Source organism: Haliotis cracherodii, unplaced genomic scaffold (assembly GCF_022045235.1).
Source record: "Haliotis cracherodii isolate W230 unplaced genomic scaffold, xgHalCrac1.p SCAF_15, whole genome shotgun sequence".
In the NCBI taxonomy this organism is placed as follows: domain Eukaryota; kingdom Metazoa; phylum Mollusca; class Gastropoda; order Lepetellida; family Haliotidae; genus Haliotis; species Haliotis cracherodii.
In genome coordinates this window covers 25,152,494-25,180,407 of record NW_027266270.1, presented here as the reverse complement: position 1 = coordinate 25,180,407, position 27,914 = coordinate 25,152,494, and the positions used below count along the sequence as shown (strand labels likewise).

The 27,914-nt window shown below is 40.6% G+C and overlaps 1 protein-coding gene across 1 annotated transcript; it reads right to left on the bottom strand.

Moving 5' to 3' along the window:
• Nucleotides 1-27,066, bottom strand: LOC139461981 (E3 ubiquitin-protein ligase rfwd3.S-like). The gene is made up of 15 exons (XM_071243473.1): nt 27,021-27,066; nt 24,969-25,088; nt 23,451-23,567; nt 19,718-20,113; nt 17,987-18,072; nt 16,464-16,566; nt 15,754-15,932; nt 12,740-12,860; nt 11,332-11,433; nt 7,900-8,063; nt 5,633-5,836; nt 4,350-4,444; nt 2,706-2,797; nt 904-1,092; nt 1-277 (listed from the first exon to the last, which is right to left on the bottom strand). Exons 2-15 carry the CDS (start codon nt 25,068-25,070, stop codon nt 128-130), a joined length of 2,100 nt encoding a protein of 699 aa, XP_071099574.1. The 5' UTR covers nt 25,071-25,088; nt 27,021-27,066; the 3' UTR covers nt 1-127.
• Between the last annotated feature and the right edge of the window lie 848 nt (nt 27,067-27,914).

The window sequence follows — 27,914 nt, the reverse complement described above, 5'->3', positions numbered from 1 at the left end:
TGTAAAACAACCAAATGTAAAGCCACAGGTACATGTCTGTTATGGGACAAACAGCTTGATGACTTCATAATGCCCTTAGTTTGCTCTTGGCAACGACATGAGTTGCTCCTCATCACGACAGTTTTAACTAGCACCACTTGTGAACTTTGAGCATCTTCTCAGTTAATGCAACCAGGAAGTGTTGACTGTTGACAGCAAACGTTGTGAGATCCACCACGAAGGCACCTGCTGCAATCCTCTGAAACTGCTGACCACTACTGCAGTCCCATACATGAATCTGGAACAGATACCATCTTGTTAAATCCTGTGCCTCACTCACAAATGTATTCAGTCAGATGTTAGTTCTCTCTGCCTCTCGGGGGGCACGGGGGGCCCAGTCGTCTAAGGCGCCGCGATTCGCTGTGCAGTGTTGCGTCGCTTGGACACGCCAGAAACCTATGATTGTGGGTTTGAATCCCGGTTGGCCCCGATTATGTTTCTAGGTTTGTCAGCACCATACCCGTGCTCGTGGGTTTCACCGAAGTGGTAAACGTCCGAGACCTGCATTACTTCGGGCTTTCCTCCCACATTAAGCTGACACGCCGCGATATAACTGGAATACAGTTAAAAGCGGTGTTAAACCCAACTCACTCACTCACTCACACTGCCTCTCAACACAGATCTGAGGACATCCCATTATGGATCATTTCAGAAACCTTATAATGTGCCCATGCTAACCATCCGTATCATTGGAGTATGGTCAAAGGGGAGATAACTCTTGCAAATCCCATTACCATGCCAAGACTATTTGTTCAAAACCACAACAGCAACTCTTAGATTAAAGTCACTGTACAAAATCAGGAGCACAATTCTGATATCAGTACTGACATTATTGAAAGCATTCAAAACTGGAAATGTACTCACAGCATTAGACGTCTCATCACCAGCACATACAAGCAATTTGTTGGGGTCACTCGGGTTTGGGATGAGAGCAGACTTGGACAACACTGACTGTGTCCTGCCTCCCTGGAAGCAATGCACTAGGTCACACGAGCACAGGTTGTCTGTGACGCCAGGGTCTGTGCTGAGGTTGCTGCACGACATCTCACACAGCTGGAGCAGAGACGGAGAAATAGAACGATCCGTTTTTTGCAAGTACAACAGCCAAAATTTAGGTAATAGTAGCATACTGTCAGCCAGTCAACGAACTTCAGTTTCTATATACTGAAGTTGCTTGTGGCTTTCCCAGGTTTATTTATCGTTTAAAGCCGCTCTCAGCAATATTTCAGCTATGTGACGGTGGTCTGTAAATAATCAAGTCTGAACAACACACTCCAGTGACTGACATCATGAGCATTGATCTATGTAATTAGGATAGTCAGCGAGCCTTACCACCAGGGCCGACTTGCACAAGGCGATCTTAGCGCTACGACTATTGTAAGCCTATGTTACAGTATGCGAGTTACGATCATCTTAGCGGTCCCTTTTGAGTATGAAAGAATCAAGGCCCACTTGCACAAAGTGATCTTAGCGCTATGACTATTGTAAGCCTATGTTACAATATGGGAGTTACGATCATCTTAGCGGTTGCTTTGTGCAACTGGGCCCTGATACAACAAGCAGGGGTTGCTGAAGACCAGTTCTCACTGTATCTTCACGGGTCAGTGAAGACTTTTGCAGGTTCTATTGCTGACCAATATCCCATTATTTGGGAAACATTAATCACACTAACATCAGATCTTTTACGCTGATACGATTCTCTGAGTGAAGATTTGACAACAATTCTACAGGAGACTGTGTCAGGTGAACCATAAGTAGATAATTGGACAATCAGCATCAAGGCTTCTAAATTCTTGGTAGGGTGAGCAAAGCATTGAGACACTGTATTTTATACACCCTGTCATTTCTGAGGGCCATGACATCCAAACATGACATCTGATTGGCACATGAGGGGTAATCGTATCGGAGTAAAAGATCCCATGTCAAAGAGACTGATGGGACATGGTTCATCATTTTACACATCAATATGAAGCATTTACCACATCTTAGATTAATCATCAGCATTACTGAACTAATAGAAAATCTCAACAAGCAGCATTTATGATAAAATACAAGAAGCATTAATACATGCTTAAAACCCTGAGGCTTGCCAAGGTGTTTTAAGTTGGTTGGTTTGTTGTTCAACGCCACACTCAGCAATATTCCAGCTATATGACGGCGGTCTGTAAATAATCGAGTCTGGACCAGACAATCCAGTGATTAATATCATGATCATCGATCCACACAATTGGGATCGATGACATGCATCAAACAAGTCAGCGAGCCTGACCATCCGATCCCGCGTTCTAATGACGAGTGTCGATAAATTTGATATCAAAAGACATGAGGGTGAGATTCTATTTATCTTCATAAATCATTCTTCCAACTTTTTCAGTTTGTAAACAGTAATAAGCAGTGTCTTGAGTGTGAAGTACTGCTAACAGCATCAGTTGCAGAGATTAGTGATGTCAATTTATTGTGACTCCATGGCAACCAATGACATCGCTTGTTGCAAAACAAAGCATTATGATGCAATTTCACAGCATCAATATCTCCCAGGAGATAATGCTTGATTTCAACCAAGTGGAAGTCAGTTTTTGAGGAATAAAACATATCTTCCCTCTAAAACTTTAAGTATCAGTTTCACACATTGTGTGACAATGCAGCCCTTGCGGTGTGCGACGTACCTGGTGCCTGACCATGGAGTGTTTAGCTGTAGGTCGGAAACTGGCTAACAGATGGCGGGTGTGGTTATCAAAACTTAAGCTTGTTAAACTTCCTGAAAAAATAATAATAATAATGTCAGCATATCAGGCATGTGAGTGAGTTGTTGGTGCCAACGGTTGGCTTCACATGATATAAAGTGTAATCAATCCATTCCTAAAGGTTGGAATTAACGGTATGCTAGTCTGTCTGCTGAGTTCACTTAGTGTAGCTGTGCCCATGAAGATAGTGCTTGTAGAATCACACATACAGAAACGAGGCACTATCTGTTATACATCAGGGATTTGACTTGACCAGTTTAGAGGCCGATATTCAGCCCCAAACTTGCAGCAAATTCCCAAATTGGAATCAAACATTTCCCAATTGATGCTGTTACAGTTGTAAGTGATGTTATGGTTGAGATGACTTGCTGACATCACCAGTACGGAGGAAGAGGCTTAATGCTTAGTTTTAGATTCGGCATTGTCGGTACTGTTAAACTTCATTGCTAAAATACAAATGTACCTCTGAAGTAAGGAAAATCATATTTTTTTTAAATATAAATATTTTGAACAAAAGATAATGGTTTCCCGATTTGCCTTCCAAGGGCACTTAGTTTGGAATCCTTGATAAATCTCTGCACATTTAGGGAGTAACCAATGAGCTGGGAGGAATGACACATTACTTGTACCAAGTGAAGGAATGATTTTTATCAGGAGCCTTTGCCAAGGGACCTGAACATTCAATAACAAGGGACATAGTCCGTAATTCAAAGTTGCTTATTCCACTTACACTCAAAAAAGATTATTGGAAATATAAAAAATCACACTTTCAACAATTAGGGGTTCTTATCATTCTTTATGTTCATACAAAATCAGAATATTTCTGAATTTATCAACTACTGTGGCCAATCTGCCATGGTATCTACCGGTATCCATTTTGTTGTACCATGGTCAAAGGGGAGACAACTCTTGCAATTCCAACTACAATACCACAGAAGCATCTCTTAAATTAAAGTCACAGTACAAAATCATTAGCACAAATCAATGGAAGATGTCAGTCATATCACCAATGAAACACTGTGACATAGTATGTCTACAATTGACCAATCAGCTTTGAGAATACCTAAAATGTACCAGTGCATAAAATGGAAAGTTTTAGGCTAAAAAAATAATAGTCTAGGTTCTCAGGCACCGCCCACATCATCATAAAGTCTGTCACACATTCCGTTTTTATTTCCATTATCCAAAATTATATAAAAATCTTTAAATATTCCACGTCTTGAACACACGACCCTGGCAATTAAATGCTACAATACTTAAGAATAACATGATTTCCCTAGAAATTGTAGTTAAAAAATTTGGTTACATACTAGCTTGAACAGCCACCCCCACCTCCCAAAACCAAAAACCCACTGCCCACGCAACAATTTAAAAAGCCATTGCCTGAGAACCAATTCTATTATTTTTCTTAAGCCCTACAAACTTGTATGTATATTGACACTAAACAAACTAAAGATTTCCACACATGATGACATTAGTGAGTGAGTGAATACTACATAATGCCATATCAGCAATTTGGCAGTTTTTATTCAACAAAAGATGTTGACATCCGGAAACTGCACCCACCTTCTAGAGGCAGGAAGTTCAACCGGGGCTGTTCTGCTCCCTTGTTCTCAAAGAAACTTGTTCTGTCCAGCTGACCCACGACCAGACCTCCTGGTCTGCAAACAATCAAATTCTACAGTTAGGACACAGACACAGGAAGATCTACTTGTTTAGTCCAGGAGGCTCCATAATAAAGTTCAGGGTCCAAGGTATAAATACGGGATTAAGGGACATGTGACAAGCTTCACTTGGGTTCCAAGAATTTCCTATCTTTGCATATGCTCCCAAGCTTAAGCCTGGTATAGACGGCGATTTTAATGTTTGATTGAAGAAAATTTACCCACTGACATCCTGAACTTTGAGTATTTTCTACCAGAATAGAAATGTCACTTATAATTAGGTAAGATATGATCTACATTTTGATAATTTCATTATTGAAACAGCCTTATGGTTTTGCATCCATAGGAACTCACAATGTAAAATATTAAGGTGTATTTGTATGACTAGAAAATGTCATATTTTGCTAGCCACAAAACCCTGAACAAACATCGACTGCATTAAATGCTGTCCTCACAGACAACAAGACACTACTGCAGGAGTGTATCTCAGAAATATCATGCAAGACTATGCAGATTTTGGTCCAAGGGAAGGAGAAAGAATTGTACCCAGAGTGACATAAGTAGGGATTTCTGTATCTTGCAAGTTCTTTGGAGACTCATATCCTTGGAGGCGTCACTGATTATTTCATAAGCGGAAAATTAACATTTGAAACACCATTGGTTCCAAATCATATTTTGATGCATCATTTACTCATTAACACCTGTAATCCTAATAATAAAAAAAACAATCACTGGTAACGATGATCATCATGATCATAATGAACATCCATTATCATTATTTGAGTGTCATCATCCCAATCACATCAAGCCATAACCAAACTTGGTCCAAACATACCAGTGGTCCATAGCATGAGGAGAAATCACTTGACAGCAATTGTCAGACTCGGGGATGAGAATGGATATTTTCCTTTTCAGCTGAAACTTCTTTGCAATGGAGCGTGGTCCATAAGTTGGGGGTGTTTATGGGGGGTAAGCATCAAATTTTAACAAATTTGTGGTTACTATAATTCACGGATCCGCGGAAGATTCTCATCCCTGCAGACTACAATCACAACCAATGTCATGACATGAACAAGCCCAATAATTGACTAAATTTACTTGGCTCTTATGACAAGTGACCCGCTTCGTTATGGAGTACCCAAATGGCCTGTTAGCCAGTTATTCAAATATTCGAAGACTGGTTACCTGAACAGTGCAGTGTGGTCCCGGGGTACGTACTGCATGGCCACGACAGGTGACTTGCTGCCCCCTGTGTTGAGCTGTTGGACATGGGTCTGTGTGTTGCGGATGTCAAACTCCAGCACAGAGCCGTTCATCAGACCTGTATAGAAGTAGTTGGGGTCGTCAATGTTCCACATACAGCTCCACACTGGCACTGGGGTGTGGTACCTGCAGACACACGTGAAGCAGTCAGTTGGTTGGAGTGTGAGATGTGAGTGACTCTGTGTGATGTGTTAAAGGTGTGATATGAAACTGTGGGCATGGGCGTTTTTAGGGATGGGCGAGGTGAGGTAAAATAGGGTTTACCATTGTGTTCAAAATTATTGCACTTATATATTATTGCACACATGCATGTGTGTGTGTGTGTGTGCATGTGTGCGTGCATGCAAGCTTGTACTAGTCATAACTACTGCCCATTTTATAGTGCAAGCTTACTGAGATGCCATGCTGCAGTTTAACATCAATACCCCACACAGACACAGTATACTGACTCCGAGCCGACCATTCCTTCTTTGACCCCCTTAATGCCGAGCGCCAGACAGGGTAATAACAAGCACCATCTTTTAACGTCTTTTGGTGTGACGCAGGTTGTGTTAGAACCCGAGAACTTCTGTTCTCCAAGCAGACACTCTACCACTAGACCACGGACGGATGCGTCATTTGAGATAGGGGTGGGGATGGGGGTGGGGATGGGGATGGGGGTGGGGATGGGGGTGGGGTTGGGGTTCTGGGTGGGGGTGGGGGATGAGTGAGTGAGTGAGTGAGTTGGGGTTAACGTTTTAACAGTATTCCAGTTATATTGCGAAATCGGGGGTGAACATGAGTGGTGTTTGACAGGTGAGTGTGAGCATTCCGTGGGTATGTGAGGGTGAGACGTGATAGGTGGGAGATGGGACTGAGCTGTACCGGCACCTCTCCCATCTCAGTCCTATGGCATGCTTTCCTATCATTAGTGTTACGAAGGTGATATTCATTCAAAAGTCTAACAGTGTCATTATTCAATGTGTCCCAGCAGCATTAATAACAATAACACATGTGGACATGTCCGGAAAAAGCTCAACTGTGTCAACCTGACTGTCCAAACCTTTCGTAAGTTTATGACAGTTAAGGAGAAAAATCTACACCCAAATACTGTCAAAAATGCCCCTCATTCAAAGAGACAACTGAGTAGCAGAGAATCTTTATAAGCCATTATCACAGCCAGACTCCACACCTGAACCTACGCATGGCGGTTGAAGTGGAGTTTCACAACAAGCTACATAAAGCCAGAAAGTCAGCTTGTCAAAAGGTTTTCATTTGCTGTTTGACACCACAATCACAAAAAGACTATATGATTTCGGTCTGTAAACATTCATCCACGCAGTTGAGATAAAATGACATGCATGAACCGAGTCAGCAAACCTGACAACCGGATCCCATTAGCCTCTTAAAACAAGCATTGTTGGTTACTGAAGACCATTTCTCATCCGGATCTTCACATGGGACAAGCATTGGTTACTGAAGACTAATTATATCCCAGATCTTGATATGGGTCAAGCATTGGTTACTGAAGACTAATTCTATCCTAGATCTTGATATGGGACAAGCATTGGTTACTGAAGACTAATTCTATCCCAGATCTTTACATGGGACAAGCACTGGTTACTGAAGACTAATTCTATCCCAGATCTTCACAGGGGACAAGCATTGGTTACTGAAGACTAATTCTATCACAGATCTTCACAGGGGACAAGCATTGGTTACTAGAGACTAATTCTATCTCAGATCTTCACATGGGACAAGCACTGATTACTGGAGACTAATTCTATCACAGATCTTCACAGGGGACAAGCATTGGTTACTGGAGACTAATTCCATCCCAGATCTTCACAGGGGACAAGCATTGGTTACTGAAGACTTATTCTATCCCAGATCTTCACAGGGGACAAGCATTGGTTACTTGAGACTAATTCTATCCCAAATCTTCACAGGGGACAAGCATTGGTTACTGAAGACTCATTCTATCCCAGATCTTCACAGGGGACAAGCATTGGTTACTTGAGACTAATTCTATCCCAGATCTTCACATGGGACAAGCATTGGTTACTTGAGACTAATTCTATCCCAGATCTTCACAGGGAACAAGCATTGGTTACTAGAGACTAATTCTATCCCAGATCTTCACAGGGGTTGTTGGAAGGTACCATCACACTATTGGAACTAATACCCCCATCCTTTGTTGTATTACATACGTTTGTACAACAGTGTTGCTCACGATGCTGGTCATCTTGGCAGTCTTATCCAGACCACAGCTCAGCAGAATTCCATTGTCAAATGTGGGATGGAAGCAGATATCCCGGATAGCCTTGCTATGGATAGTCATGTACTGGGATGTCTTGAAGTCCATAGCACTCAACTAAAGGCATAGAGAAGTAAATACATATTGAAAACATGTCTTAAATAAAACCTTTCTTCAGTCACAGCTAAAGATATACAGCCCAGGTGACAAAACATTTCCTTCTTTCTTCACATGATAATGTTATTCCGGCATCTTAACAAAGGAAGACAACTCACATTATCAAATCAAAATATTTTTCACACCATCATCACCTGTTTCTTCGTTGTTTAACGCCGCACTCAGCAATATTCCAGCTATAATGAGCATCGATCTATGCTTTTTTGATACAATGACATGCATCAAACAAGTCAGCGAGCCTGACCACCCGATCCCGTTCGTCACCATCACGGGACACATCACCAATGACCAAAGTTAGTGCAGATGATGGTGCCTAAGAGAACTAATAATCATTTTAACAACTTTTAATATGAAGTCTTAGATGGGTTACTGAATCTAAAGCAAGAAAATATAAGTCAGCAAATTTAAGGCACTTTAAGGCAATAATCATACTCTTCAGTACTAAAATTAAATCCAAGCGTGCTTTCAAATGAATATATTGCAACATTCTGACCATATCAGGCGGGCTCCACTTGTACAGGCAATTTCACTATTAAAACACGCCCACATACTGGTGTTTCTATTATTTATTGATCAAGTTACTGACAAATCTTGTGCTTCAGGAACATAGTGACCTCATCATGAATTTAGAAAAAAAGTTATTCACCAAATGTATTTTGGGAACGGCAGAGTTTTCAGATTTAATGACGAACGAACGCTCTAACCACTAGACTACACCACCGCCCCAAATTAGCTATTAGTTATTAACATTAATTGGGAAACTTTCAAATCCATTTTGGGAATATTTAATGACATTTGCTGCAGATTTGGGCCCAAATACTGTAAATTTGGAAATTAATGCATCTCCAAATTAATACAACTGCTGACCCCTAGCCAAAGATGTGACTCAATATCAATGCGACTACCCCCCCTCCCTTCCGGAGCGGAATGATACATATCCTTACCGTAATCCAACCTTAAGAATCAAACAGCAAATAGCATCACTGCTTATTAGCACTAAATAGAGGAGTTCCGTAAAAGCAATCAACATTGTTTTCCTGAAAACAACACACAGTTTATATGTTTATTCTGTTAACTGGCAAAAGGGAGGTTCAAAGGCAAAAAAATAACTGAACTCACAACAGTTCAGTGATTGGTATGTGGAGAAGGTGTCAACAAACTTGACACGAGTGGGCAGAACCCTTGGCGCCAGCAGTGATAACTCACAGGATGCCCATTGTGTAATTCCTATTCTTTGAATGACATTGTTATACACTTGTTACAACTGCTGCTAAATAAACCATATTTGTACATATATTCAAGTTGGTATTTACGCTATCCAAAGCGTGCAGGGAGGCCGACTTATTGTTGATAGTCATTTTGGAGACATAAATGCGAAGTTAATTAATGCGAGCCAAAACCACTCGCATTTTTGGCATATAAAATTCACGCTCGAGTTAATTTCAAGATTTACAATATCAGCCTCTGAGTATGTCTAGAGAAAAACCTGTACAGACCAGGGGTCTGGAAAATTTAAAATCCCAATCGTTCGATACGTAAATAATATCCTGCATACCATCTGTACCAAAGTGCTACGCTTATGGTTCTTATAATTTTAAGGATATATGGTAGAAGCTGCAACCAGAATAACATGATACTGTAATATATTATTCCTGATAAAATAATAATTTCCGATACAATTTCTTCTGACCATTGCATCTAAATTCTTTGAAGTTGTATCATTGGGTACATTTTAACAGAATCATCGGTAGATTGGGAGGAAACGTGTGCACAGCTGATTGCTATTTCCAGGCTTAGTTTACGAGAAAATACACACGGTAATCTTAATCTCTACATATAACAACAATGCCTTGGAGAGCAGGAAATACATTTTAAATGGTAAATCATCAAGTCTAGTGATGTTTTATATCAAATTTCATACTTTTATTGACCAAGTTTGTTATACCTCGGTATTCATCTGAATTCGCTGAAGGGATACGATAACGCTAATCAATTATTTGGATCCTGTTTGTATTTTAAAATGTCTGGACAGAAAAATTTATATGTCCGGTATGCAATATTTTAAACCGGACATTTGAGATTCCAAATCGGACATGTCCGGGTCATATGACAGTTTCCAGACCCCTGGTACAGACTACAAACATTGATCTACCAGTACCATCCTTTTTCGTTTACTATCTAGAAACAATTCTATGCCCATGCCAGCGTTACAGATTATTTTCACCATGTTTACAAACAAATTTTAAAGGTTACCTACCCTTGGTTTTAAGGAATTACCATTCAGCTAAAATCATCTTAAGAGAGCATTTCACTGGACCAATCAAATTGACAGCATGAGCACTGGCCCACACCATAACGTCACAGTGATTTTTCAAGGCTAAAGTCAATAAGTGACAGTAGTTTGGAAATTCCAAAATTAGATCTGACGTCATTGTAGTGCTATATTTCCTACCTCACATCAGGTCTCTGTCTTTTATCTTCTAAGAACGTAGTGTATACAAAATCCTGAAGAGTTAAAGGTGAATCAGGACAAATCTGGTATTCACACACACAATTATCTCCTCCTGACACAGCGATAGCCTGTTCGTGAAGCCCACTATAATACCGCTGCCAGCAGTCACAGCTCCCAACAGTGTTAAGTGGCCATGACCATGTTTGGAGTTGAACTGGCAACCGACTGATCGTTATGGGTGCAACTCAGTGACAACTGTTGTTATGCCGGGTATTCTTCCCCTGTTGTCATTTTGAAATTTCTATTTGATTTCAACTATCATTCAATTTGTATAGAAAGAATACACAGGGTAAATTGGCTATTTTTCGATTAGTCTGCAATCTCAAACCAATCTGATAAAACAAACCGAATGAAAATTCATCTGGGAAATAGTAAGTGAATCATAAACATTTTCAAAATTCACTATGATGGCATTCCTGAAGACATACGTTAAAATATAAACGTCACAACATTTGGGGTTAGAGGTCAAATTTCACGATCCGTGTAATGACAGCTTTCACAATCGTGGCAGGGATGTTACCTGCAGTGTAACAAAGACCTAAAGTGCAGGGAAGGAGCTTGATCTGGACATGACCAAGGGGAAGCAACTCTGCACAATCTAGCTTAATTAAAGACAACAGTCTTGACAGTTAAGCAGGATATAAACATGGGTTTAATGGCAAACAAGCTATTCACTTCTTTGCTAAAATAACTCACTTTTTTAATACCAAACCCAGGGAAGAGTGTACTTGAGGAGGGCTGAGACACAATGAGGGCACCCAACGAGGAGCTATACGCCAACACCCGACACTGGCCAGCCTGGAACAGGAAACATACAGACATTAAGGTATTGGGTGATTTTGACTGATTTTGGATGTTTATACTCAGCTTATCTTACATCAAAACATGTCATAACACTCCTACAGCTGCAGGGATGTTTGTTTGTTTGGTTGGTTTGTTTGTTGTTTAACGCCGCACTCAGCAATATTACAGCTATATGACGGCGGTCTGTAAATAATGGAGTCGGGACCAGACAATCCAGTGATTGATATCATGAACATCGATCCACGCAATGGGGATCGATGACATGCATCAACCAAGTCAGTGAGCCTGACCACCTGATCCCGTTAGTCGCCTCTTACAACGAGCATAGTCACATTTATGGCAAGCATGGGTTGCTGAAGACCTATTCTTCTCCCTGGATCTTCATGGGTACCACAACAATGTAATACACTGTATGACAGAACATTTGACATTTAGAAAACTTGTAAAAAGGATAAACTTTCTGGCAACTATCCACAGCGAGAAAGGGACGCAGTAATTTGCAGAGTAGCATATTTTTCAATTATCAGTTCAAGTGGGTGAATGAGGGAATTCTATTTAAAGCTGAAGCAACATTTAAGCAATATCAGGGCACATGTACAAAGTGCAGCCCAGGCAAACCCTTGGTTCACATCAAGTGCAACTCTCCATGCTGTCTTACAACAGGTACCCGTGAAGATCCGGGGTAGAATGGTCTTCAGCAACCCATGCTTGTCGTAAGAGGCAACTAACAGGATCAGGTTGTCAGGCTCGCTTGATGCATGTCATCGATCCCAATTGCCTTGAACGATGCTCATGATATTAATCACTGGCTTGTCTGGTCCAGACTCGATTATTTACAGACCGCCGTCATATAGCTGGAATATTGCTGAGTGTGGCGTTAAACAACAAACCAACCAACCAACCAACAACAGATGCTAGGTACTGTGGCCCAATCCTGCGCTGGAATCCCTGATGACACAATGATGGGCACTGCTAATGTGCATCTGATTTCCGGATTTTCCAGTCCTGGTATTTGTAAAGTTGTAACTTTGTTTGTTGTTTAACTCCGCACACAGCAGTATTCCCGCTATACGAGGCTGGCCTGTCATTAATCAAGTCTGGACCAGACAATCCGGTGATCGACATCGATCGTTTGACATTGTGAGAACTGATCCACGCCATTGGAGAAGGATGAAATGTAATCAAGCAAGTTATTGAGCCTGACCAATAGATTCAATAGTTGTCCTCTTACGACTAGTATCGGTTGCTGGGAACCGGTTTAACCCTGGATGCCCACTGAGTACCAAGTTGTATATCTTACCTCCCATATCTTCACTGTTTTGTCCATGACGAACCTCTTCCCTGATGTGTTGACTGTCGTCTGTGTAGCGCCATCTGGTGTCAAAGTCTGGGAGAGACGCTGACCACTGCTCAATTGAGACCTAGATTAAAGAAACAGAATTCTGACAATTTTTTAACTATATTTACCATGATTACATAAGACATTTTCCAAAATATATGTACGCTACCAGAGTTCAATACCAGTAAAATCCTAGATATTTTTTTATATTTGTGTACTTATAATGCATTACTCCTTAATGCATATTACTGCTTGTTCTTGACAGAGAAAAGAGCTGTGTGAAGATATTTTTACTTGAAGGAAGATGTTCCAACTAGCTGAGAGGCCAACATTATAACACAGCTCCCACGTGATCGAGGGAAGTGACGTCACGGATACTCACATTACTGTGGGGTCCGGAACATTGGAAGGCATTGTGGAGAGGCAGCTCTGTGACAGGCGGTCTCTTTAGATGCAGTAATGCAGGATAAGTATACAAATCTATAAAATATCTTCTAGATTGTTTACTTATCCTGCATTACTCCTCAATGCATCTTTATCCGAAGGAATCGGTGGAGGGCATACCTTCAGATGTGGACTTTCATCTCAGAACTCAATTTCCCTCAGCCAGTCCTCAGCCGTGTGGTCGGCCGCAAATAACCAATCCACAGAGGGGAACCAAGAGTCAGGTATGCAGTGTGTCCAGTTACAATGGAGCCATAGACGATAACCTTTCTCAAGTTAAAGTTGTAGACTGACGTACCGAGCCCTATGTGTGGGGCATGAACCTTTTACTCCAGGGCACTTAAGCCAGGGGAGGTCCAGAGGCCGGCTCTGGACTGAAGGCGAGGTCATTAGTGTTTAGAAGTGGTGACCTGTTGGGCCAGTGCTAACGGACTAAAACTGTGCATGCCTTGCACATCCTCCAAAGTGATGTCTCGCAGGTAGTGACAGGCGGAGACTGTGTTGGATCACCCCTCCATGATGGCACGTAAAGAGCAGTTGCTGCCTAGCGCCATGATGGAGGCGACTGCACGGATCTCATGCGGAGAATGATGGCGCGCAGCCAGAGGGAGATCACTTGCGAGATCGCAGATACCGGTACAAACAAGCGTCGTTGTTATCTATGGCATTCCTTGGACCGGCGGATGTAACAACGGAGTGCTCTTACCGGGCACAGAAGCTCTTGGTTGTCTTCCGTGCCCACAATCAAGTGAGGGAGTGAGTGTGTTGGGTTTAGCGCCACTTTTAACAGTATTCCAGAAATATCACGGCATGCAGGTCCCAGACAGTTAACAATTTGGTGAAACCCACGAGCATGGGTATGGTGCTGACAAACCTAGAAACATAATCGGGGCGAACGGGGATTTGAACCCACAATCATAAGTTTCTGGCATGCCCAGGGGACTCAAAAGCAACTCTGTACAGCGAATCATGGCACCTTAGACGATTGGGCCACCCATGCCCCCCACCCCAATTAAAGATAGGGGAGGGATGAAGAATAATCTATTGGGCTGTCCTGGGAAGATCCAGCAAAACCAAGATGAACAATCCGTGCGCTCCACGCTGAAAGTGGATGCTCACTGACACAGGCAGCTGTAGCGAGTGCAAGCAGCTGATGTCGACCCACCAATCTGATCTTCTTCTGGACGACCCTGGGAACGAGTACAGTGACACATTGCGTGGATCGATGCTCATGATATCAAGAACAAGCAGTATTATGCATTAAGGAGTAATGCAGGATAAGTAACAAATTTATCTTATAGCTTGTAATGATGTAAATACAAATTACTGATTTCAAATATGAACAAGATTAATGAAGTCTGGTGAACTAGCAGACTAGCTACAGACTCTGCTTAACTACGACCATAGATCTACCATCTTAAGAGAGCATCTCACTAGACCAATCGAAATGTCAGCCTGTACCAGGTACACCTGTGGATGACTGCATGAGCACTGACCCACACCATAAGGTCACGGTGATACATTGCGTGGATCGATGCTCATGATATCAATCACTGGATTGTCTGGTCCAGACTTGATCATTTACAGACTGCCATCATATAGCTGGAATATTGCTGAGTGCGGCGTAAAACAACAAACCAACCAACCAACCAGGTAACCATGGTAACATATTCTGTATCTTTACACTAATCACCGTACAAAACGTGGGTCAATCAGTTTTCCCTTATGGGCTAGATGATCCATAAACATTAACCATTATGGAAATGGTATTCCTGTATTTGGTGACAAATGGTAGCCACAGATAGGCCAGTCAGAAAACAGACCTTTCGGTTGGTTACTTCAACTGCTGGAGCTGTGTGCGAGCTGTATTCAGCTCCTGTCTGAAGCGATTACTCTCCTCTATACAGAGCTGATACTGAAGGCAGGGATGTACTTACTTCAACTGTTGGAGTTGTGTGCGAGCTGTATTCAGCTCCTGTCTGAAGCGATTACTCTCCTCTATACAGAGCTGATACTGAAGGCAGGGATGTACTTACTTCAACTGTTGGAGTTGTGTGCGAGCTGTATTCAGCTCCTGTCTGAAGCGATTACACTCCTCTATACAGAGCTGATACTGAAGGCAGGGATGTACTTACCTCAACTGCTGGAGCTGTGTGCGAGCTGTATTCAGCTCCTGTCTGAAGCGATTACTCTCCTCTATACAGAGCTGATACTGAAGGCAGGGATGTACTTACTTCAACTGTTGGAGTTGTGTGCGAGCTGTATTCAGCTCCTGTCTGAAGCGATTACACTCCTCTATACAGAGCTGATACTGAAGGCAGGGATGTACTTACTTCAACTGTTGGAGTTGTGTGCGAGCTGTATTCAGCTCCTGTCTGAAGCGATTACACTCCTCTATACAGAGCTGATACTGAAGGCAGGGATGTACTTACTTCAACTGTTGGAGTTGTGTGCGAGCTGTATTCAGCTCCTGTCTGAAGCGATTACTCTCCTCTATACAGAGCTGATACTGAAGGCAGGGATGTACTTACTTCAACTGTTGGAGTTGTGTGCGAGCTGTATTCAGCTCCTGTCTGAAGCGATTACACTCCTCTATACAGAGCTGATACTGAAGGCGAGAGTGTGCAGCTTCTAGCTCTGCCTTCCGCCGATGTTCTTTTTCCTTTTCCAGGTCAGCAAGCGCCCGATCTCTCTCTGTGGTGTCCACTGCCTGCAGTGACAACATAATCAGTGAGATTCTCCTTCTTAGACTGCATCAAGTACTGGACCCACAAAGATGATCATAGATGCCATACTTCAACATAGCCTTATATAAAATGTGACTTATAAAATGGATGACCATACAGTTTGAAATACAATTTTTGGCATAATATACTAACGCCATGTTTTCAATATTGAGTCAATTCTACACAGTATGTTATAGTTAGGCTACTATTCATTTACCTGAATATAGAAAATGACTTCACTGTCAAGATAGGAACCGTATTGCAAGGGATCTTTACCTCCAGATACAAAACAATTGACCAATTAAATAAAGTCTATTCAGATGACCCATAAGCCCGGAGCTTGCACATTTTCTAAGGTGACATACATATTTTGTCCAGGGCCCTGTTCCACAAAGACATCTTAGCGCTAAGGTGATCGTAACTACCATACTTTAACACTGGCTTACGATAGTTGTAGCGCTAAGATCGCATTGTGGAACGGTGCCCTGGTAACTAAACTGGGTAACCATGGTAACCTTGATGGACTTCGTGTAGAGGACTCGGATGTCCTGTCTCTTGGCCTTGGCATTGCACTGCGGGCACTTCCCTCCCTGACCCTTGAGCCACTTGTCGATGCAGCTGTGAACAAGACAATAGTGGGTTGTGTGAAGCAGTGTGTGAAACAATTGTTCACCAGCACTAGCCAGTCAGGCTAGCTGGATCATTTTGTTTATTTTTTACTAGCCATTTCAGATTTGATTAGCCATTTTTCTACCCTACCAAGTACAAGGAAATTAAATGGTATTTCAGTCTGATATCAATATTAATAGTTTTGCAGAATGATAGCCAATAGAAACAATGTGATCCATTCGGATACCACTCGAGAAAAGTCATCTTTTTCTTGTAAAATGAATCACAGGCGATATTACTGTTTTTAGAATCGATCTTATGTTTCAATTGAACATTTCCTTTTTGAGATGCAGAAGGAAGGTTTACTTGTTGTAGCTCACTAGATAGAAAATTAAGCTAGCTAGTCAAGCTAGGATCTACCTAGAGTTTATTTAAACTTGCCAGAATGAAAAGAAATTAGCCATGGGCTACCAGACAGGAACTTATTTTGTTCACTTGTGTGTTACCCGTAATGTTTTAGCTTATATGATCACTCCTGTAAAAGACTGTGAAAGAAACAAAATTTGCCCAAGAAGCATTTGAGCTTATTACCCAATGACTCATCGGGTGTAATTTGGGGCAGCCCCCACCCCCCATCCCAGCCTCAAATCTGGGATGGACGGCATGTTATCATGATCTGCTTCCCTTTTGAAACTGCTTGAGGCATCTGTGTACATTAACTATGCCACACGAAGCATGTTTTGTAGGACTACGTACAAGGTGTATTTCACAGAGGAAGGAGCGAACACATGCCTCACAGCAGTTTTCGTCATGTAGGGACAACATACTTCAAGATTTTTTTCAAAATAATGTTGACAATAAACATAATTAACATGAATTTGGAAATTTCTCAATTCTGATTGAAGGTTTCAAATCACATAAACCACGTAATTCTACAAACGAAAACAAACCTATCTTGTCAACCTTATCTTGAAAATAAAACACAAAGTTTGTTAACAGTTATCTTGTAAAATAAGAACTCAAATACAACCCTACAGCAACAAACATGTACATCTTAATGAACCCGTGAAGATCCGGGTTAGAATAGGTCTTCAGAAACCAACCCATGCTTGTCTTAAGAGGCGACTAATAGGATATGGTGGTCAGACTTGCTGACTTGGTTGGATGTCATCGTATTCCATCGTAAAAGGTGACTATGCTTGTCACAAGAGGCGATTAACTGGGCTGGGTGGTCAGGCTCGCTGACTTAGTTGATGCATGTCATCGTATCTCCATTGCGTGGATCAATGCTCATGATGTCAATCACTTGATTGTCTGGTCAAGACTTGATAATTTACAGACCCCCGTCATATGGCTGAAATTTTGCTGACTGCAGCGTTAAACAACAAATAAACAAACAAATCATCTTAATGAGGCATCACGCACATACCTTTGACCAAACAAATGACCACATCGGAGAGAGGCCAGTCTATGGCTACCAGATGTTGTCCAGGGCTCAAAGCAGATTGGACAGCACTGAAGGAAAGAGCGGAGATTGTAGTTTGTAACGATACAATGAAAATAAGGACAAGGTGTCCATGCGGGTGCATGTCATGACAGTGATGAAATGGATCTATGTAGGAAATACATCGTTGTATCACGGCGCTCCTGATGCCATAGAAAGGAAAATGAGGTCTTAAAATGTGAAAACTAGAGGATCTAAAACAGAATATCAGACAATATACCATATTTTCTTGAGTATAGTGCGCACCCATGTATAATGCGCACCCCCCTCTAGCAGATTCAATATTTTGGAAAAAAAGAAATTTGAATATTATGCGCAGAAAAAAATTACACCGTTCAACGAAGTCCGGCAAACGAACGGGTGATGAGAAACTTTGTCAGTACAGATTTGAAATTTGAGATAAAAAATCACCAGACATGTTGATTTACCTTTTAAATTGTATTTTTTGTTCTACTAGGCATTGTTTTATATCCAGGGATTAAGATTACCTTGTGTATTTTCTCGTAAAGTAAGCCGGACACAGCAATCAGCTGTACACACGTTTTCTTGGAATCTACCGGTGATTCGGTCAAGACACACCCAATGATATAACTTTACAGTATTTTTAAATCAAGGATCGGTAAAAATGGTATATGAAACTTTTTTTTAATCAGGAATAATTTATTCCAATATCTTGTTAATTTAGATGCAGCTTTTACTAAACATATTAAAAATAATAATAACCCTAAGCGAAGCAGCTGATCGCTATTGCCGGGTATTATTTTTTACATGGAACCAGTCTGACCATTCACCGTCAAGGCTCCCGTGCACGTGATCGCGTGATCGCGAGAATTACGTGTTGACATAGAATCGTCCAACAAAAACAAATATGACTTTTAACGCGTCAAAGTATGGCATTTATGATATATGTATCCATTCTCTGTCAACTAAAGTTCGTTTCAAGGCGTCAATAGCGGTAATCTGACCGAGGTTGCTGTTAATAATGGTGAGTTGTGCGATCCTCCGATCGCTTCACACACGATTTCGCCGAAATTAATTAAAACAATATTTTGAATAAAATTAATGAAATAAGTAACAAACATAAGTCCAGATATACAAAGAACACTTTTTATAGCCAGACAGTGTAATAACATGAATAATTTGCGTACTTCAGTATGGATTTGTTGACATGGTATTTCCGGTGTTACATGCTCACGGTAATGTCTTTCCATGGGGGGAAAAAACATCAAAACTCATAATTCGTGTATAATGCGCACCCCCTTCTACACAGCTGTGTTTTTTGGAAAAAAAGTGTGCACTATACTCAAGAAAATACGGTACCTCCGTTTTCAAACATATATATTCCTACTTCACTGCTGCCAATTATCTGGGAATACGAGATGTCAGCTCCCACCGGTCCCGCTGCTGAATACCGGCTATGATGTAATACAAGTAAAGTATTAAAACGGATTAAGGGCTTCCCACAAGCCAGTGGTTGATAGCATGAACAACAATACATTACGTTAGGGTTAACGCTACCACCCATTATTATCTCTGTCTGTGTTAGAACAAGCAGAAAAAAAGCAAGGCATAAAGGAGGGGGTTCTCTAAAATATTTAATTGATGGAACTACAAATATAAATTGGACAAACATGATCAGGAAACAAAATTACTCACATCACTATCATCGTCTGATTCTACATTTGTTGGTGCCGACTTTTCTGGAGAGCTCCTCTTCCGACGCTTTGGTGATCGGAATTCTGCCAAAGATGCATTTAGTAATGACTGTGTCCTGGCAGAACTCGCTGGAACAACAGGTGTTGTGGGGACATCTGGTGGCGGTAATGGAGGATCAGCCACAGTTACCTCCCCTCCACCAGTAGGTGGGTCATGTGTCCCTTCTTCCCTGGCAGTTCCAGGTGTCGGTGATGTCTGTAGGGGCAGCTGAGGTAGAGCTGGTTCACTTGCTGTTGGTTGCTGTGGTGATGGTTGGAGTTGAGGTAATGGTGGATCCATTGCTGTTGGTTGTCGTGGCGATGGTGGGGCTGAATTCTCCACGTCCACGTCATTACTCTTTTGGAGAAAACGGAAACAGTTGTAATGAGATCATACGCAAGAAGGGGTTAGAAAGGGAAGGAAGGAGTAGGTTAATACATTTGTACACATATCTATGAGTCATTCACACTGAAATGTCTATTGTACAAAAATTTAACTGGCTTAAAAGCAGTCATTTTGAGGTGAAAGGGGGTTAAACGTTGCGTCCAAGATTATTGCACTTCTATAGCGACGTGCATGTACGTGTGTGTGTGTGGCTGCTTGTACTAGTCCGGACTCATGCCGATTTATAGTGCTAGCTCACTGAGATACCATGCCGCAGTTTAACATGAATACCCCACTCAGACACAGTATACTGACTCCGAGCCGACCAGTCCTTGTTTTAGCCCCTTAAAGCTGAGCGCCAGACAGGGTAACAACAAGTACCATCTTTATACGTCTTTTGGTATGACACGTCCAGGATTCGAACCCCGGACCTTCCGCTCTCCGGGCAGACGCTCTACCACTAGACCATGGAGATTGTCCAGTCATTTTGAGTACATTTTAGTGTTTCATATGGACTTTAATAAGATTGCAATATGATACATATTACAAAAAAACATGATGCTTGTCATGTTGGGAGTCATATTCTAGCATCAAACTGAGTTGACAAAAAGCCAACCTAAACAAATTCAGTTAGATTTAAGTGGATTACTCATTGATAAAATGTACTCGTATCGTGATGCACAGAACATTAAGTGTACCGATACACCCTGATGAATTGTTACTCTTATTATTATTATTAGAAACATAATCAGCATGACGACAAACACTCTGGTCATAACTGTCATACTTTGTGACCACCCGGTCTTCCGTTACTTGACCCATACATGCACTGGAAACTGGGGACATATTCTACCACAGAATTCACGGGGGTAAAAATATTTTGTTTCTTTGTTGTTTAACGCCGCACTCAGCAATATTACAGCTATATGGCAGCGGTCTGGAAATAATTGAGTCTGGAACAGACAATCTAGTGATTGACATCATGAGCACTGATCCACACAATTGGGATACGATGACATGCATCAACCAAGTCAGCGAGCCTGACCACCCGATCCTGTTAGTCACCTCTTATGACAAGCATAGTCGCCTTTTACGGCAAGCATGGGTTGCTGAAGACCTATTATCAGTCACAACCATGCACTAGATCGAAATGAAAGACAGAATTAACACAACAGATGTTTTCAAAGTGGTGTATTTACCACACCTGTTACATACTGGTAAATAAACTGTAAGGAATTCCAAGACATTTGATTGGCTAACCAAGAAATTTCTTCTCTATGTATGTTTTCATTGCCATCCCCCCAAATAGGCCATATCCTCTAACACACTACTGTTTCTGGATTGATAATGGAATGGACAAGGATAGTTTTGCATTTTGTGCCAAATGACGATTTTGTGTTGTTGTTTACTTTTGTTGTCTGGTAATCATGGTAATGATTAAATTTACCATGAACTTGGAAATTACTGTGTTAGCTCTCCAAATTGCCATAATCATATGCTTTCAATGAATGTCATATGTTTGTGTGAAGTATTACGGTCTTTAAAGGCTGTTGTTGGTGAAACTGTAATTCACATCGACAACCCACTCAAAACATGGAACTCGGCATCAAAGCAACAAAGGGTGCTAGAACCAAAGAGTTTGTGTTTTATTTAGTCATGGCAGAATGGAGTTACACATACTGTGTTTTCAATGTAGAGCTAGGTTACCTGTAGAGTTAACTCCGCTAAATTAAATTTGGAACAGAAAGCAAAGCATGGTTTCAAATGTGAAATTTTTGTTTTGTTTATCTCCAAAATCAACTGTCTCTGAAATTATGATTGTTGACATACATAGTTATAAGAATGCTTGTATTGAAGTCAATTCTCAAATAATCACCATTGCTGAATTAGATGATCATTTAAAGGGCAAGTTCACACGGAAATGAACCTTTTTTTCTTGTACTTTTTCCACATTAAAAGTGTTAACATAGAAGTGTCATAGACAAAAATATAAAAACATCATATTTAATTAACATATTTTTGCACTAAAACGATTTATATTTTTCACATTTACCAAGTGTTCTATTTCCATAACAAAAACACCATGGATTATGTCCCTTGCAATATGACGTCATTGGTGCCAATTGATAAACATTATGACGTCATCATGCTTTGTTAGAGCCGCTTCACGTGGTGTAGGTACAGTTTTGTGATTCTAGCATCTCAGATGCCAGCCAGAATTGTGTTATGCTGAGTCACCACTGCGCCGGAGTGTGTCGTAGACCATGTTGTTTTACCGCAAACTGGTCCTTGATATCTTTTGCGTTGAGAATAGACAGGGACCCAGTTGAATTGGCACCAATTACCTCATAATCTAAGGGGGATAACTCAGGCCTATTTCGCTCGTAAAACGAAGGCCTCATAACGGCATATCAATTTCACACTATTGTGAGCTTCCTACTTTCACTGTGAAAAAAAATGAGTGTATATTTTCAAACACAGATACTAACTAATTCTTAAATTGCGTTTTGTTTAGAAAAAGCAAGAAAGTGATTTTTGCGTGTACACTTCCCCTTTAAAGGCATAACAGTAAGTATCGAATAGGTGCTGAAGTAAGTTAATAGACCACTGTGCACAGCATGCTGTTGAGTTTCAGTGTAGGCATGGAGTTTTATTCACTGCACTATAGTAAAGTAGAAAACTTTTGAAAAGTTTGAAAACATTGATTTCAAGATGAAAATATCTTAGTGACCATAACAAAATGTGTTAACTTTTCTTGCCAGGGAATGCTCAGTAAATGTCATTACATAAATCTATGAATACTGACTTTAAAAAATCAGAGCAGGACACTGACACCAGTCGGTTACTCAGAGACAAGAGTGAGTGAGTGAGTGAGTATGGTTTTACGCCGCTTATAGCAATATTTCAGCAATATCACAGCGGGGGACACCAGAAATGGGCTTCACACATTGTACTCATGTCGGGAATCGAACCCGGGTCTTCGGCGTGAAGAGCGAACGCTTTAACCACTAGGCTACCTGACCGCCCCCTCAGAGACAAGGGAATCTTGCAGGACTAGTTGTTTTCTTCCATAATCTAGTTGTCTTACATAACCACCAGTCCAAACTGAGCTGTCGACTACTTTTATATGACTAAAGGTGTCTACCCCTGGTATGGTTCTATATATTTTCTTCATATACTTATCCTCCGTATGAACATCCATTTAACAATCACTTAATTTCCTTTATATCCATTGTGTGAGCCACATATCATATGAAATTGATAAAAAAACAAATTAAGAAAATGATTGAATAAAAGCATGATCGTGTACCTCTGAATCAGAGTCTTGCACAATGTCCCCTTCATCTGAATCTGTCACAAATATGTCATCGCCAGATTCTCCGCTCAATGAGTCACTGAGTTCAATAATGTTGGGTGACAGCGCCACCTGCAGGACAGAACAAATTATCTTTAGGTGTGATGAAACAAACAAATTGTCAAAATTAACAAATGCTTAAGGCAGTAATTTGATCATTTTGACCCTTAATATATTTCACAAATCATACATAACAAATTAATTTCAACTGTCTTAACTTGGTGTAACTATCAACTATGTATTACTAAAGTTCAAAAAACCATTTAAATAGTTATTTTGTTTGTTGTTAACACCATATTCATCAATATTCCAGCTATATGACAGTTGTTTATATATACATATTACGACTGCATAATATTACTGGTATACCAAAGTAGTGGAATATGCATTTCAAATGATATGTACTGCAATATTTTTGTCCTGATAAATGAGGTAAAATCTACACAGACAATAAGTCACAAATGATGTTTCCCTTCGAAATTCATTGCCAAAATGTCAGAACGCAGAAGTGATTTCTCTCTCATGTTATCTCCCCTGTATCCATGGCTACCAAATGGTGGCGCCTGACCATGGTCAGTCACATTTACTTAAGAACATAGGATCTTCATGTATACCCAGTGTCAATCAGCATCAAACACTTTAGCTTCCAGCATATTGCAATACGTACAGTATTCGACGTAATAAGTGCCCAGGGCGCTCTCAAAATTAGAAATAGGGGGCTTTTACTAGAATATTATTTTGGTGAAAAAAACTGAGTTGAAAGATAAATATCGTTATTTATGCTGAAAATTTACGTATGACAGATATATTTTTCCATAATTCAATTACCCATAATTAAGGGTGCATATAACACATGAGTGCTTATTATACGCGAATAAATAAGTCTTGTGTACATTGATCAATCGGAAGGGGTGCTAATTGGGATTGTTCACTTGCCAATATCTTAGCAAATGTCACCGTGGGCGCTTATTAGAGCTGGGCGCTTTTTACGTCGAATACGGTATATCAATACACATACCTGTGTCACAAAATTTTGCAATACACTCTTTTTGCCAATACACAGCCCTAATATGAAATCTTTTAACATGGACAAGTGCAGTGCATTGAGTGGTTGATCATCATTTGTCCTGCCTAGGTTTAGCTTGTTCAGGCTTTCAAATCCAGTTGACATGCTGTGACATAACTGAAATATCGTTCAAAGCGGCATTAAAGCCAACTCAAGCACTCAACCATTTGCTACACAACTAAATGAAAACAGTTTCCTAAGTTAAGAAACAAAACCGCTCCAATTTTATGCCCTTTAACGGAATTCCAAAAATATAACAGCCAGGGACACCAGAAATGGGCTTCACACATTGCACCCATGTGGGGAATCAAACCCAGGCCTTCGCCGTGAAGAGTGAAAGCTTTAACCACTAAGCTACCCCACTGCCCGCCACTTGCGCAAATGGAAGGTCATGATAGATGTCGTACCCGCAGTCCTGGCAACACAACTATAGAACCATCATCCAGGTTATCGGCAGCCACAACTACCTCTTCCTGGATCGCCTCCACGCCGACATCACTGACATCCATACCGTGCTAGAGACTGCACTGGAAACAGATCAAGATTCCATCTCACTTCTGAAACTATCTCCAGAGCTACAGATAAGCTGCGTATTTGCGTAAAATATCCCCCAAAACTATTCAAAACCCAATTACTTTCAATTAAATTGCATACAGAAACACATGCATTAAACGAAAAACTCAAATGTTTGAAAACAGCGAGTGTAAATACCCAATGAAGCTTTTTCAGCATGCGTACAATGGAGCTCATTTCCGAAACAGAATTACGAGTTAATTTACTTTCCGAGTCAAGCCTATATTTGGCACCGTCATAGACATCTAAAACATTATTTCATTTTTTTTTTTAAATCTCAAAATGCTTACTCATTTTAAGAAAAACCCAATAGAGTGATGAATAGATGTGTGAAAAAATATCGGTAACCCAATGAAAAATGTAATAACCCAATTAAAATAGAAACCTTCGAGTAAAAACTCAATAGCTCAAAAGGTTATCTGGAGCTCTGGAGCTCTGGAGCTCTGGAGCTCTGCAGAAAGGTTGGTTGGTTGGTTGGTTTGTTGTTTAACACCGCGCTCAGCAATATTCCAGCTATATGACGGCTGTCTGTAAATAATCGAGTCTGCACCAGACAATCCAGTGATTAATATCATGAGCATCGATCCACCTCTGCAGAAAGGAATGAATGAAATTTCCATTTTATTTTGTACAATCACACAAGGTTTTGAACTTCATCACAAGTTTACTTCTGTGCATGCAGCTCTGAATGTAAGACCCAAAGTGATGAGGTGTCCTGTAACGACATTTAGATTAGCTATTTTCTTGGGATCCACTGCAACATTTTAGGGGCAAAAACTATTTCACAAGGCATCCCTTGAAGACCTGGGGTAGAATAGGTCTTCAGCAACCCATGCTTGCCATAAAAGGTGACTAACGGGATTGGGTGGTCAGGCTCGCTGACGCATGTCATCCTATCACCATTGCCTGAATCGATGCTCATCATGTCAATCACTGGATTGTCTAGTCCTGACTCGATTATTTACAAACTGCCATCATATAGCTAGAATACTGCTGAGTGTGGTGTTAAAAAACAAACAAACACAAGGCATCCAGTCTCAAAAACAACAATATCAGAAAGTTATAAGAAGCCATCCACATCAAAAGATTCATGTCGACCAAAAATCTCTTTCAGAAATGAGGACTACCTAACCCGATCAACCTACCACCATCCCCTCATCATCAAGACCCACATGGTATCCGTACTGTAACTACAAGCAGGAGATCCCCAATAATTTATTTACAGGAAATGAGGATTTTATTGTGCATTCCGTTAGAAACTAACAGTTTTCGTCCACTAGTCCTTATAATGATAACATATAGCAAAACCCTTAAAAATGGCAATTTTCTACTAGTCCGTATGATACCTTTACCTTTGGGCAGTTTGGTAAGGACTATAGGACTAGTGCCAATTTTTAACCCTGTTTATGCATCCATTCTAGACATTCGTAGGACTGGATGCACATTTCTGCATCATGTAGAACCCTGTCAGCAACATCACCCGTTTATACTCATCACTTGCTTCAGAAAGGTACTAGCATCTGTACGTCAGAATGTATATTGAAAGAATAATTGAGTTTAAATTCATAAGTCAACTTTGTCTTTATTCACAAGGAGACATTCAAAATATTATAGAACAAAGGCTTCAGATTCATGTTTCAGTCATAGTGAAGCAGTGTAGACATGTCCAATTGTAGGGACTAGTTGTTGTCTTTCCAAATCTAGTTATTTAACATAACCGCTAGTCTGACATATGACCAATGGTATCTACCAATGTGAAGTGACAGGATTAAAGACATTCAAGCATAATATCAGACATAAGCCTGCTGGATTTTCAGTCAGGTGAGATGACCAAAATATATAAATAAATTAACATGATTATTGTGTGCATATGTTAAGATACATACCTGATATATGTCGTAAAACCATTGTGGGGACTTTGCTTACATGAGTCTGAAAAGAAACAGCAAATCAATAAAAATGTATCGTTCAACTGGACTAGCGACGATGTCAAACCTTCTTGTATCAGGTCTGTCAATGTTCATAATGTCAGTTACTGGATTTTCTGACCCCAACTCATTATTTACAAACTGCTGTCATATAGCTATATCACAGAGTGCAGTGTAAAACAATAAACTAACTAACAAAAACTTCAGACATCACATATATAATAAAAATTCAGGTCAAAGGAGTTCGAGATACTGAGGTATCACTTTATCAATTATTAACAAACAAACAATTGCAACAAAAAATAATGATGATCAAACATGTTCTTGATACAAGTATGTCCAGAACTTCATAAGCATTCATATACCCAGGTACCCACAGGACTACCTGGACTACCTGGACAAGGTGGTTAGTCACATGATGCATTATATAATCACAAAAATTCACTATAATTCCATGGTTACACTACATGTCACTAATTAAATAATGTCCAGTGTAACTTTTGCAGCGGTAGAAACTAACAGTTTTAGTCCACTAGTCCTTATAATGATAATATATAGCCAAGTCCATATAAATGGCAAATTTATACTTGTCCTTATGATACCTTAAATATTGGACGCTTTGGCAAGGACTACAGGACTAGTGCCAATTTCCAATGCTAGTAAGCATGATTGCTTTGTATGTGTATCTGAATACGTTTGCCTGGCTCAGGTAAAACAATTCCCAAGCGGATATTTAGTACCCAACACTTGAGAACTACAGTGGGTATCCCGGTAGGGTCAAGTAATTGTGTGTTCGGTACCCGGGTAGTAAATATGTACTCGTCCCAGCACTAATTATCACAATATTGAAAT